Raw genomic sequence first — 13,510 nt, forward strand, 5'->3', positions numbered from 1 at the left:
TAAGATTTGGGGTTATTGTTACTGCAGTGAGCCTACTGTGATTTATACCTTTTTTTTTTTTTTTTTTTTGAGAAGGAGTCTCATTCTGTCATTCAGGCTGGAGTGCAGTCGCGCAATCTCAGCTTACTGTAACCTCCAGCTCCCAGGTTTAAGCGATTCTCCTGCCTCAGCCTCCCAAGTAGCTGACATTACAGGTGTCCACCACCACGCCCAGCTAATTTTTGTATTTTTAGTAGAGATGGGGTTTCGCCATGTTGGCCAGGCTGATCTCAAACTCCTGACCTCACATGATCCACCTGCCTTGGCCTCCCAAAGTGCTGGGATTACAGGCGTGAGCCACCACGCCCAGTCTGATTTATACATTTTATGTCATATTTTAGAAGTGTGAAGCTGGAAGATGCCAGAGAGATTTACTAACATAGTCCCCATATTTTAAAAAGAAGAAAATGCTAAGTGAAATGAAAGGTTGCCTTTAGAAATTATTTCTACAAGAAACATGTAATAACATGAAACGGGCTATTTTAAATTGTTAAATAAATTTAAGAAATGATTATAAATACTTAAGAAGAAAAAGAAGACTCCATGAAGAGAAAAAAAGAAAAAAAACTAGAAGGAAATATGTGAAAAAAATTAATATGTTTGGGTTTGGGGGGTGCTATAAGTGATTTTTTTTTTCTTCTTTTTCCTGCTTTGCCCCATCTTCCTGAATCAAACACATTTTTACTTTCAGAATGAAAAATAGAACAAATAAGGTTGTCATTGAACAAGTTCCCCTCATTCACATTTTCTGGGGCCCCAGATGCTGGAAGAGAGGTTGTGAGGCCAAGTGTCTTCAAGGACTCCTCCTGATTCTTCCAGCTGTTTGTCTGCAATCAGTCCCCAGCAGCCCAGACTTCCCTCCTCCTGTGCCCTCCCCATCGGAGTCAGGCATGAAGCATGGGGGCCTGGGGCAGGGCCCCACGTGGGACTCACTGGGTGACGCAGTTCTCCTTCTTGCCATAGGCATGAATGATGCCCAGGCCCTGCATGGAGGAGGTGATGTGGGAGAACCAGGGTGACCGGCTGATATTCTCCACCTTCTTGAGCTCCTGGACTCCTCTGTGGAAAATACTGGAAGAAAATTGAAAGGGGCCAAGTGGGCCACAAAGTGAGGTCTCACCAGGCTTGCCCTCACACATACAGAGCCAACTAGGCACTCAGCACAGTGCTTAAGTCAGAGACGGTGCCGTCTAACTGGGGATGAAGAACGGGCCTGCCATTCTGCAGCGGTGCCTGCCCCAGATGTGGGAATGGCGGGAGCGTGAGAACCATGAGTCAGCCGCACCTTCGTTTGGCCACGGTGCTAAGTGTTTCTCATATCAGGAAAGTCTTGCTTCACAAGGCATGATTCTAGTCTTCAAAAACCAAAATTTCTCATACAGCCCAGCCCCTAAGTATCAGCCAACCACTTTTTGGTGCCCAGCCAGAGAAAGAGTGATCTGTTCTAACTCTGGAAGAAAACCCAGTGTGTCAACTGCCAACATGTGGCCTTCTAAAGGCATTTTCAAAGGTAATTTTGAATGAACATCATTATAGCTGACTTGAAAACCAAATCCCCATGGGATGTGGAAGCTCCAGGAGCCCTGGTGAGCAGGAGACCAGAGACCTCGGGTGTGTACAGCAGCTGGCTGGCCCCCAAGAGAGAAGACAATCAAACCTCCAGACTCTCAGCTAAAACAAACCCAGGGCAGCGAGGAGGGAAGCCTCATTAGTGCAGAGCTAAAGTGAGTTGGTTGGAAACACCTGGACAATTCAAGCAGGAAGAGCTCTGGTCTGTCCAATCTTTATAGCTAGAAGGGTGGGTACAGAGCAGAGAAAGAGCTTTTACTAAGTAAATCAATTGCATAAACAGGAGGACAGACAGGAGCAATGATCAAACACAGGAATGACAAAAAGGAACATGAGCCCAAAGAATCCACTGTAAGAATGACGTTCAGGAGTTGCTTTTATCCTATAAATGACTCTCAGAAATTATTTGTATTTGGTCATCACAATAAACCCTTGAGTTTGGAGACTCGGACCATTTCATTTGGAGGCAGAATGGGGTCTGGAGGCAGGGAATCTAAGGCCAATTCACACTGACTTCCTAGAACTAAATCAAAAGGAAAACCCCAACTTTCCCCACCTACATAACAAAAGGCTCAAAGGCTACTCCCCTTGCACACCTGCCCCTGCCTTTTACTGGGTGACAGATGTACCTTTGATTAGTCCCCTCCCACAATCAATCAGGCTGGTGGCAGGCCAAGTCTTCATTTGTATAGGAGTAACTTTGTAACTTCACTTCAGCCTCTGATTGGTTGCTTTCTGCAACCAATCATACTGATCATGGGCCACTACTTCATTTGCATGGGGGCATACACCAAGTGGCCAATGGGAAACCTCTAGAGGGTATTTAAACCCCAGAAAATGCTGTAACTGAGTTTTGAGCCCGTATGCTCGGGCTTGCTCCCACCCTGTGGGAGTGTACTTTCATTTTTGTTTTCGTTGCTTCCTTCTTTCCTTGCTTTGTGCGTTTTGTCCAATTCTTTGCTCAGGACGTCAAGAACCTGGACACTCTCCACTAGTGACAATTTCGCTTCCTCAGGGTCACTGCGGAAACAGTGAAAGACAGCAGCAAGAGTCCAGCTCTCTCAGCTCCCTAGGGCACAGTGTCAGCTCCCAGAGCCACACCTGCCCCTGCACATTCCCACACCCGCATTTGCCACTGTCCACGGACACCATCAGCAGACTTGCTGAACAGAACTGAAGCATCCGAAACTAAATTTGTATTCTTATTCCCCCAAACCGCTTCTCCTCCTGCATCACCCGTATCTCTCTTCACATTGCTCTTCACCTTGAAATCATCCATTGCCTCTCCCATCCCCCAACACCCAAAATTCCACCAGATGTGGGAAGTGAAACCCTGATGACACTACCCTGGAAATGACTCTCAAATCCATACCTCTTCTGTTCCCACTGCTGCTGCCTACATCTGGTCCTCATTAATTCTCTCACACAGATTTCAAGGGACTCCCGCCCTATAGTCTGCCCTGACCTTTCTGTAGCTCCATTCACCCTCCACACTGTGGCCACAGCAATTATTTCTAAAACCAGGATCTGAGCGTGAAAACCAACAACCCTGTGCACAGGTGAAAGCAAGTCCAGGGTTTGTGGGCTGAATATTTTATTTGGAGGATTCTCTTTCAGATCTGCAATAACTATCCCACTGGCTGGGCACGTCTAGGATCATGATAAATGATTATTTTTAGTTATTGATTTTTATGGAAACTCTTGCCTAACAGCTTACTCCTTTTTTAATCAACAAGCCATTGGTTGTGTAGTTTCCCTGATCCTCGCAAGCCCTCTGAAACAGGTGAGGCATATATTTCAGTGATTACCTTTAGGGAGAGAGGAAACAGGTGTGCAGCATCTCTCTGACTTCTCCAAGGTCCTTCAGCTAGTTGTGGCAGAGTTGGGGCTCTAATGCGAATTTCTCTGATTTGCAACCCTTTGCCCTCACCCAATACCCACCATGCTACCTGCTGGGAACCCCAGCTCACCCCAGGAAGAGCGGGGAGCAGGGCGGGTGTCCTAGGAGGCTGGGATCATGGCTGTCCTCCTGCTTTCCCCCAGGGTGGGTGTGCACAGCTGCAGTGGGAACCCCTGCCCCCACAACATGCAAAGTTGCCTAAAGCCTTTCTCTAAACACACCCATGGTTAGGGTGGGGGTTATTTCTCAAAGCTCAGAGCAGCAGCGGTAGAGCCCCATGATTAGGAACATATCAGCAGAGAGGTGGCAATCATGGTTACTAGTTTCTTGGCCTGGGACCAATGCCTTAATCTTTCAATAACTTCCACCTCTCAGGGTTGCTCTGAGGCTAAAATGCCAGATGTATGCAAAGCACTTAGCACCTGGCATTTACTAAGTACAAAAAAATCAATGGTAGACCATCAGTGAAGACAGCAAGCACTCAATGCTCAATACCACGTGATACCAGTCAGTGTGTGTGTGTGTGTTGTCTTCTTGTGTAAATAGCACATGGGCCTACCGTAAGAGAATGAAGAAGCCTACAGCAAGGCCGGCCACGACTAAAAGGACAGCAGGAAACACAGCAGCCAAGATCACGAGAATAAACACCACCATAAAGAACTGCTGCAGAAAGTTCTCTGCGTGAAACGGCAGCCTCACATCCAGCTCATCCATATCCTTGGAAAAACGGTTCATTAGCCTGCCAGTGGGAGTCGTGTCAAAGAAGCTCATTGGGCTCTTTAAGATCTGTGGAGAACAGTAGAGAGTCAGAGTCGAGGTGTGTGCTCAGTAAACCCTGCCGCTCTGCTTGGGGTGAAATTGTGAGCACAGGGCCTGACCTTTTTTCCAGGGCACAGCACAGTGTGTCAGGTGATCTTGGGAAAGGGAGGATGCACCCCCTTCTTGCGGCCACCGTGAATGAGTGTGAACGTGGGGATTCAGTCTCTGTGCGGAGGCCCTGAGAGACCCCCTATAGTTCAGGCTTCCCCTCCAAATCTGGGATGCAGCCTGAGACAGGAGAGGCTGATGCCTTTGTCAGAGGAAGGAATTTTGTGCCCCATGGCAATAAAAAGCCAAGTTTCCCTTTGTCTCTTTACCTCCGAAGTGTGGGCCCCACCCATATGCTCCAACTAGGGCCCTCCCAGCCCCTGGCTGCTGCCCACCTTGGCAATGGGATGCGGAGGGGGCTGGAAGGATCTCTTGAAGCCCGTGTTGCACTCAGGTCTCTTTGGAGCAGGAGCTGCTTTCTTGGCCTGCACATCTCTGCCGCGGAGTGGCCTCCCCTGCCTCCATCCCCCAGCCCAGCCTCAGGGCTGCTGATCCACCCCCACAGCTCCCTGGAATCTACCTTCAGTTGGTAATTAGCTGTTTGGGAGACTCTTCCCAGACTACACTGCAAGCTCTGTGAGGACTCTGGCTGTTCCCAGAGCCCAGCACCATGCCTGGCACAGAGCAGGTGCTCTGTATACCTTGTTGACTGAATAACTGGGTACACTTGCAACACTTGTGGCCATACCTTATTAAACACCATGTCATGCAGACAGGAGGACGCCATCAGCGTGGTCTTGGTGAAGACGAAGCCTTTGGTGACACCAAATACCAACACGGACACCATGCTTGCAGCGTACACCCACTGGTACACATGCTGACCCATGTCTGCCAGCACCGCGCCGACCTCACATGTGGTCCTGTTGCCCTGGGGCCCACAGGTCATCTTCAGAGAAAAACAAAAGAAGCACCAAGAATTGATAAATTCCTGCCAGGAGAACAGGAATTTTCTGGATAATCTTTCCAGAGAGAAGAAACTAAGAACAAGGACATGAGTGTTTTGAATGAGTCAGGTGGGTACAATCTAATCTGTTCCCTTCTGGGGCCTCTGAGCTTTGCGGGGTTCCTCCTGCTGGCACTCATGACCCCAAGGGGCACCTGACTGTGAGCTCAGCACAGTCAGTGGGAAAAACAAAGCAAAGAAACGAGGTGGGCACCAGGCAGCCATCCCCGAAGCTCACAGCACCTCGGGACACCAGAAGCAATGCTGGGCTGGGAAGATCAGAGAGGCAAATGGGGAATCAGAATTCTACAAGGCTGAAGGAGTAACCCTCAGGCAGAGGATCAGGAACTGACCTCCAGCATGCTGAGCTGTGTGGCAGCAGCCACCAGGCCTTGGGGGTGACTCAGGGGCTTCTCTGTATGACGGGCCAGCTCCACAGTTCCTTCCCTTTCTTTTTCCCAAGGGGTAACTGAGAGGGTGCTAGGGTACTGCCCTGGGATCTTTGGTGGGGAGGAGGGTGCCCAGTGAATACAAGTGGCTCTCAGAGGATTCAAAGAATCTGTGGCTCCGTCCTGCCCAGCAAAAACACACAATTTTGCCAGCACTTATGGGGAGAGGACGTCTCCTCACCCTGAGAAATTGGCAGTTTCATTTTTCTCTGGGCTGTGTGCTAAAAGTCAAGACTGCCCTTGGGGAGCAAACAAGTATCTTTCTTCTAAATGCCATTTTGCTGATTACAGTCACAGTGGAAATGTAAACCAGAGGTGGCTGATGGATGAACATCGTTGAAAGCAAACGTATCTCTGGGGAGCTGAGGGATAGAAGGCCCAGACTGAAGAGGAGACACTCCTGTACCTTTGATTGTGCCAAGGCACAAGGGCCAAACACATGGTTCAACCACCATGGCTGCGTGTCTGGGAGGGTGGGGGCAGGGGCAAACACACAGTGTCCGGGGCACTGGGGGCAAACACACAGTGTCTAGGGCACTGGGGGCAAACACACAGTGTCCGGGGCACTAGGGGCAAACACATGGTTCAGCCACCATGGCTGCATGCTTAATCAGCCAACGGCAGTAGGACTCCTGGGGAAGCACCAAGCCTGTGAGAAGGCCGCACCCTGACCCTAAACCTCGGGCCCTCCAAGGACACAGCTCTTCGTGAGGTGAGGGAGCATCTGGGAGACTGTCTATTCCAGAGATGGCTCTCTATTTTTGCACAGAGCAGGCCACCCATCAGCCTCTCCCCTTGGGACTAGCTTTGGAAAGCTGTGCCCGGCAGCCTCTCCCCTGCCCCTGTCTCCTCAGTGCCACCTCCCTTTGGTTGTCATAGCAACAGAGCTGTACCAAATGTAATCTTGGAGGATGGGCCTGCGACCCCACAGCATTCCCCAGGGCTCCAGGAAAGCTTTGAGACCATTGGCCAAAAGCTGGGAGAGCTCCCAGCAAGCTCAAGAGAGAGTCAACACATCAGTTCTTCCCAGGAAGGGCCATGCAGAGAAGGGTCCCCCGTGGCTCCGTGGCATTTGCAGAGCCTGAATCTGATGCTTGCCCGTCCTGTTCATGCAGAGACGACTTTGGGGAGCAGAGACATGTGGGACCTTCTGGCACTGGGCAGTGTCCGTAACAAGATGCCAATTTCTCTTTAGGAAGACACAAATCTGTGTTAGGCTTTCCTGGGGGAAACTTACAAGAGAGACTGTGAAACTGACCCAATCTTGTACATGCCTGATTCCAGACAAGCTGGGGCACACGTCTTCTTCAGTCAACCCTTTAAAATCTGGAAGTGGTGTCTACACCCTGCTTGTCTTGAAAAACCAAAGGGGATTCCAGGGGCTTGGGTCCTGTGGTGTAAGCATCTGACCTCCACTTCTTGAAAAGGGCAGGGAGAGGCATGTGGGCTCATGGCATGGTGGCAGGGGCAGTCAGATGCTCTGGCAGCAGTGTTTTACTCCAAGACACAGACTTGGTATCTTCCAATGCCAAAGGGAAACTCACCCGTGAGCCCTTGTCCAACCAGAGACCCAGCCACCAGTTGCTGAAGGCAGAGCTGCCAATCATCAGGAGGAAGAGGAACACAGTGAAGAGAGAAAGGAGGTACCCTGCAAGAGGAGGGGAGAGGCCCAAGGGCCTGCAGACATGAGCATGTGGCAGGAGCTGACCTTCCTCAGGTCCCAACCCTGATGGGAAATTCAAAACCTGCAGGAAAAGGATCCGCACACCTGGAAACCACCTGCTAGACTAATGTGGTACATCTGAGTGTTGGGGCCCTGAGCCATGGGGACATCTGGACATCTGGAAAAACCACCAGTGTGCACTTCAATAACAGTGACTCAGTATTCTTTAAAAAGAAGCCAAGGAAGGCCGGGCATGGCGGCTCACATCTGTATCCCAGCTCTTTGGGAAGCTGAGGCAGGTGGATCACCTGAGGTCAGGAGTTCGAGACTAGCCTGGCCAACATAGTGAAACTTTGCCTCTACTAAAAATACAAAAATTAGCCAGGCATGGTGGCGGGCATCTATAATCCCAGCTACTTGGGAGGCTGAGGCAGGAGAATTGCTTGAACCTGGGAGGCAGAGGTTGGAGGTTGCAGTCAGCCAAGATTGCACCATTGCACTCCAGCCTGGATGACAGAGCGAGACTCCACTTCAAAAAAAAAAAGGGAAAGAAAGAAAAAGAAACCAAGGAAAACCTTGTATGGAAGGCTGGCAATGGACTGGCCACTGCTGTACAGAGCGACTGGAGTGCAAGGGTACAGTTCATGCTGCTGCTCACTCCACTCCAATAAAAAAGAGTCTGGCAGCTTTAGTGGAGATAAAGAATGATTCCATTTAAAAGGCTGTATTATCAGATGTTAGTTTTTAGGAGGGGAAAAAATAAAAGCATTGATAAATGGCCCTCCCATAAACAGAGTAATTGTTAAAGAAATCATAAAATGTGAACCCAACAGTTTAAGACAGGATTTTTTAAAAATGCAAATTAAATCAAGAAACTCATTGTTTTATACTGAACCTCCAGAAGCCTTAATATACGTGTGATATGTTTTCCAGGTCACGGTTCCTTCCTGGGGGGACTCAGTCTGGATGAGCTGGTGCTCAGGAACTGTGGAGACAAACACAAGTGCCACGTCTCTCACCACTGGGGCGGGGGCCCAGCGAGACAGGCACAGCCCCTCTGTGGACTCCACAGCACGGCTAAGGGGGCTGTGACGCATCCTTCCACTCGTCCCATGCTCTCAAATTTCCAACATACTTTTGCTCATTTTGTGCTACTTGGTCCTCAGTACAGCCCTGTGAAGTAAGCTTCTGGTCTCTTGGGAAATATTTATTAAGCACCTACTATATGCTCAGTCTGGGGGATGCAAAGGTTGTCTTGGTCTATTTCTCCTAGAAGCAGCACCCAAGAAGAGACTATGAATACATGAGGTTTATTTGGGAGCTAAAGGGAATAAGGCGTGTCACCAAGCTGGCAACCACTGTGGGCCACTGGGGCTTCATCCCATGTGAAGAAATCTCAGAACCAGTGTAGACACACATTCAGGGCTTTTCCACGTGATGAGAGGGATCTGGGATTTTTCTATACCGATTCCTATTGGCCATAGGGTGAAGGCCACTCCCTGGGTGGGGGTGTTAATTCCTGCACTTCCAGCTTGACATGTAGCCGGCATCTCCTAGAAAGAGCCCCCAGGCAAAGGAATGCAAAGGTGGCATTTGGGAGGGGGCTGGGTGTGCGGAAGTGGTAAGGGCACCCTTGTCATCTGTTACAGAGTAAGCAAGAAAGAGGCAGGTCCTGTGTTCTCAGAGCTCACGCCATGCAGAAGAAAACCAGTGTATACCCCTAGGTTGGCTGCTGCATGGATACCTGATTCCCTCAATGTCTGTCCCAGGTTCTTCCATTCCCCAAGGGGAAGGGAAAATGACTGTCAAGTTCTCATGGAAGCAAGATTTTTGAGGAAAAGGGATGCTGGATAAAGCAGCTCCCAGCAGCCAGTACTGAATGCATGTCTCTTCCGCTCCTCCACAGAGAAACGTGAAAATGTCAACTCCAAAGCAGAATTATACACCATACTTGGCTTTTATAAACAGAGATAAATAGAGTTAGAAGAGGGGGAACCCCATGTACAGATTCTGTGCACCCTGGCCCAACAGGAAAAGCTTTCACGCCTCAAAGGCACCTTGCTGAATAGAGCCACCATTACACTTGCTGCCTGGGGACCTGGAGCGCCTTTGAAAATGTTCAGCCTGACTTCAGCCCATTGTGTCTCCCTCAAAACTGCAAAATGAGGGAGACGCCTCAGCGTGTGGGCAGAGTCTAATGAACGGCATCCGGGAGCACAAAAGGGACTGGTCACATCACCTCACAGCCTGCAGGCCGGGGCAGGAGTGCCGCTGATGCTCTGTTTGCCTCAGCCGTGCCTTAGAAGACGCTGTGATGCCAGGCAGGGGGCAGTGTTGTCTTTAGCAGTTCACGAGTTGGCCCTTCCTCCACCTTTCACAGCCCTTGACAACCCAGTTGTTTGTCCTTGAGGACTGCGTCTCTCTCCAGGGTGAAATTTCACGATTACACTTTCCTTTCCAGAGAGGGGTGAGTGATGAGGAAGTGAGGAACAGAGATTCCTCTCTCCACAGGACCCCAAATCCCGGGCAGCCTGGAGGTTTCTCCAAAAATCACAGAAGAGATATCTGGGTACTTCAGCCCTGGAAGCCTCTGGAACTGCAAAACTATGTTGCCTTTCCAAACGTGCATGCATTTGTCACAAGCACCATTGAGGATGCCAGATCTCATCGATTCAAAGGCTCACTTCTTTCCCCCACATTGTAACATCTCTGGAATCTGGATGTGCCTTCCATTTGCTAGTTGTCATATCATTTAATTAGCAGAGATTTTTTTTTCCTTTCCAAGGGGTAGGTAAAATGGTGGTAGCCTTAAAAAATGGACGGCATCTTAAATTTGATGAAATCTGCTAAGATTTTTGTTTGTTTGTTTTTTTGGCTATGCATTATTGAGAAACAGAACTCTAACTTGGAAAGCCACCTTGCTGTGTATACTTTGAGGACTATTGACCCCAGCCCTCTGTGTGTCCAGCATGGGGCAAGGGACAGAGTAGGTGCTCTAGGGATGTGGAGTGAATGAAGGCAGGGTGTCTACGGAGGAGAAGAGGTGGCCTGACCAGCTGGCCCCCACCAGGCTGATCTTCCACATCTCGTCTCCCCACCTCCCTGGAATCACTTCCCGCCCTCAACCTCAAGCCCTCTACCCTCTCCCACCTTCTCACTGCAGTTTCCCCAGCAAACTCCTATACAACCTTGAAGGACCAGTCCAAAGGCCACCCCCTCTGTGAAGCCCTCCCTGACCTGTTGGTTTCTCTCACCCAAATTCCCCATTACTCTTACTGGTTTCCCATAGATACCCATCTGCCTGTGTCCCCGCCAGACCACAAGATCCTGAGAACACGGGCATCTCTTCTTGCTCTCCCCAGCCCAGCTTAGAACTGGGCACACAGTCAATGCTTAACCTTTATTTGTTGAAAGAATGAATAACCTTATCCCACCTCAATCTCTTCATTGCTTCATAATCCGTTCTCAATGCTCCCCATAAAGAGTGGGAAACAGCTCTTATGTCTGCCTTTGCCTCTGATGAATCCCCATGCATTACTTTGATCTCTCCAGCTCATAATAACTATTAAGCATCACTGTGTGTCAGGCACTGTGCGAATCACTTATGTTCGTTTTCTCATTTAATCTTTACCAGAAATTGTGGTTGGTACTACTTCCTCATTTTATGGATCAGGAAGCTAAGGTTCAGAGTGGCCAAGTATCTTGCTCAAGGTCACAAAACTAGTAAGTGGTGGAACCAAAATTTGGACTTAGGCAGTGGAACCCCAAGGCACACAGTACCCTAGACCATCCAATTCTGGCTGCGCAAAGTGACATGCACAGTGTCTACACTGTCTGTATCCCAAACAGTAGATGCCCAATACATCCTTAAGTGTATGTGACCAAGGGGATGAGTGGTAAATACCTTTTGTGTCTACAAATTCTGAGCCTGTTTCGGATTCTTTTCCTTCATCTTTGTCATTTCCTGGAGCCAAAACTAGGGTGAGAAATAAAGAGAGATCTGTGTCCATTCAAGCCAAGGCAGTAAGAGGGATGGGATTCTAACCGATCATACCAGCATCTTCCTGTCTCTCAGCAGGGCTCTCCTTGAAGGCTTCCACCATTGCTGCATTGTAAAGGTGTTCAGGATCCTGGAGACAAAATGAAACTCCTTCTGAAAGCTAAGTGACAGGACGTCTCCCAGGCAGGAAATCCCGAGGCATTCCTCCCCAAATGCTCCCACAGCTGCCCAGGTGTGAGTTACCTTGAACTGCAATCCTCGCAGGTTGTGAATCAGTTTTGCATAGCGCCCTCTCTCCTCCATTAGCTCCTTGTGGGTTCCCTTTTCACAAATCTCTCCATCTTCTAATAAAATAACTTCATCACAAGACTCTAAGAACTGCAGAGGTAAGTGATCGACAATGAACTTCTGCCTGGAAAGGAGAGCCCATGCCAAACTCCTCTCCAACCTTAGTTAGCACGGTTGACTTTAGGGGCCAGATCATTCTTTGTTTGAGGGGGCTGTCCTGTGTGTTGTAGGATATTTACCAACCTCCTTGGCCTCTACCCACTAGATGTCGGTAGCACCCCATCCCAGAGGTGTGACCAGCAATGATGTCTCCAGACATTACCAAGTGCCTCCTGGGGGCAGGTTGGCCCCCAGCAGAGAACCATTCATCTAACACCCACAGGTCTCATGAGTCCAAAAAAAGCCAGCCTTTGGCTGTCACAGTGAAGCACACTGAATCTTCCTTTGCTACTGCTCCTTAAATAAGCTGCCTTTCTAAGAAATCTGATCATAGCTGGTCGCAGTGGCTCACGCCTGTAATCCCAGAACTTTGGGAGGCTGAGGCCGGTGGATCATCTGAGGTCAGGAGTTCGAGACCCACCTGGCCAATATGATGAAACCTAATCTCTACTAAAAATACAAAAATTAGCCACGTGTGGTGGTGTGCACCTATAATCCAGCTACTCAGGAGGTGGAGGCAGGAGAATCACTTGAACCTGGCAGGCGGAGGTTGCAGTGAGCCAAGAAGGTGCCACTGCACTCCAGCCTAGGTGACAGAGCAAGACTCCGTCTCAAAAAAATAAAATAAATCAATCAATAAATAGAAATCTGATCATGGAGATTTGGGGAAAGTAAAACTGACAGTCACTGCAGCCAGGACTTGGTAGCGAGGGGAAATATGGTCTTCAAGAAGGCCCTTCTCTGTTCTAACATTACAAGCCTCCCTCGTCATCCCCATTTAGCCCAGGAGAAGCAAACCATGGTGTGGTCCCCAGGCAACAGGCCACATTCCCTGGCCTGAGGAATTTATGCCAGCTTTACCTATGAGATAAAAACACAGCTACATTTAATGCTGGCATCCCACATTTTGCCCAAAGCACTTCTGTTTTATTAATTTGAATTCCCTTCACTTCCATATCATTCGTGAGATCAAAGAGTTCTGCTAAGAGGGTTTTCCTTTCATTTTGGAATGAGACACAGAGATCTCCCCACCAGGATCAAGGAAGTCCGCTCCTAGAGGCAGGCAAGATGCTGAGACTAAAGATGGTTTGACCGAAAGAAGCCTTTGCAGTATGGGCCAGCGGTCTTCCCTGATACTGCACGGTTCATCCAAGGTCAAATCAACCTCTGCTGCTCTTGATTACAAGCCTGAAAGAAGTAGCTGTGTTCGGTCATTGTATACTTGATTGGGCTAGTTGGGAGGGTGCCCAAAGGCTGAATGATAACAGTTCTAACAGCTTGGACAGCTCCAGCCCTCATGCCTCCCTCCCATTAACTGCCCAGCTCTCTGTCTTATCGGCTGATATTTCAGATGGGGAAACTGAGACACCATAAGCCTGTTCCAGTCCCATGGCCTTTTCTGCCTGTGCCACAGCACACACTCCAGCTCCAGGAGCTCCCAGGGAAGCCCCCTCTGGCCAGCAAGCCCCCAATTCACTCCAGAGATATGAGGCCGATTTGAGCAGCTTTGTTCTGCAAACTGTCACCGAATCTGCCCCTGAGTTGGATTTCAGTGGCTGCTCCCAGCCTCTTTTCACTGGTTTCTTAGAAGAGTGATCATCCATCCCAGCCACTCAGATGTTTGCCTGTGGAC

The 13,510-nt window shown here is 49.3% G+C and overlaps 1 protein-coding gene across 3 annotated transcripts in view; it reads right to left on the bottom strand.

The window, feature by feature from the left end:
* ABCC12 (ATP binding cassette subfamily C member 12) overlaps nucleotides 1-13,510 on the bottom strand; it is a 72,330-nt gene that overhangs the window by 16,598 nt on the left and 42,222 nt on the right. For all 3 annotated transcript variants that reach the window (XM_033218326.1, XM_033218327.1, XM_033218328.1), the window contains exons 15-22: nucleotides 11,674-11,808; nucleotides 11,485-11,560; nucleotides 11,335-11,406; nucleotides 8,326-8,415; nucleotides 7,312-7,415; nucleotides 5,064-5,261; nucleotides 4,068-4,294; nucleotides 973-1,110 (exon numbers count right to left, since the gene is read on the bottom strand). In XM_033218326.1, coding sequence (XP_033074217.1) covers nucleotides 973-1,110; nucleotides 4,068-4,294; nucleotides 5,064-5,261; nucleotides 7,312-7,415; nucleotides 8,326-8,415; nucleotides 11,335-11,406; nucleotides 11,485-11,560; nucleotides 11,674-11,808 — 1,040 coding nt within the window. The remainder of the gene's footprint in view (nucleotides 1-972; nucleotides 1,111-4,067; nucleotides 4,295-5,063; nucleotides 5,262-7,311; nucleotides 7,416-8,325; nucleotides 8,416-11,334; nucleotides 11,407-11,484; nucleotides 11,561-11,673; nucleotides 11,809-13,510) is intronic.

This window comes from Trachypithecus francoisi, unplaced genomic scaffold (assembly GCF_009764315.1).
Source record: "Trachypithecus francoisi isolate TF-2019V2 unplaced genomic scaffold, Tfra_2.0 Lachesis_group10, whole genome shotgun sequence".
NCBI lineage: Eukaryota > Metazoa > Chordata > Mammalia > Primates > Cercopithecidae > Trachypithecus > Trachypithecus francoisi.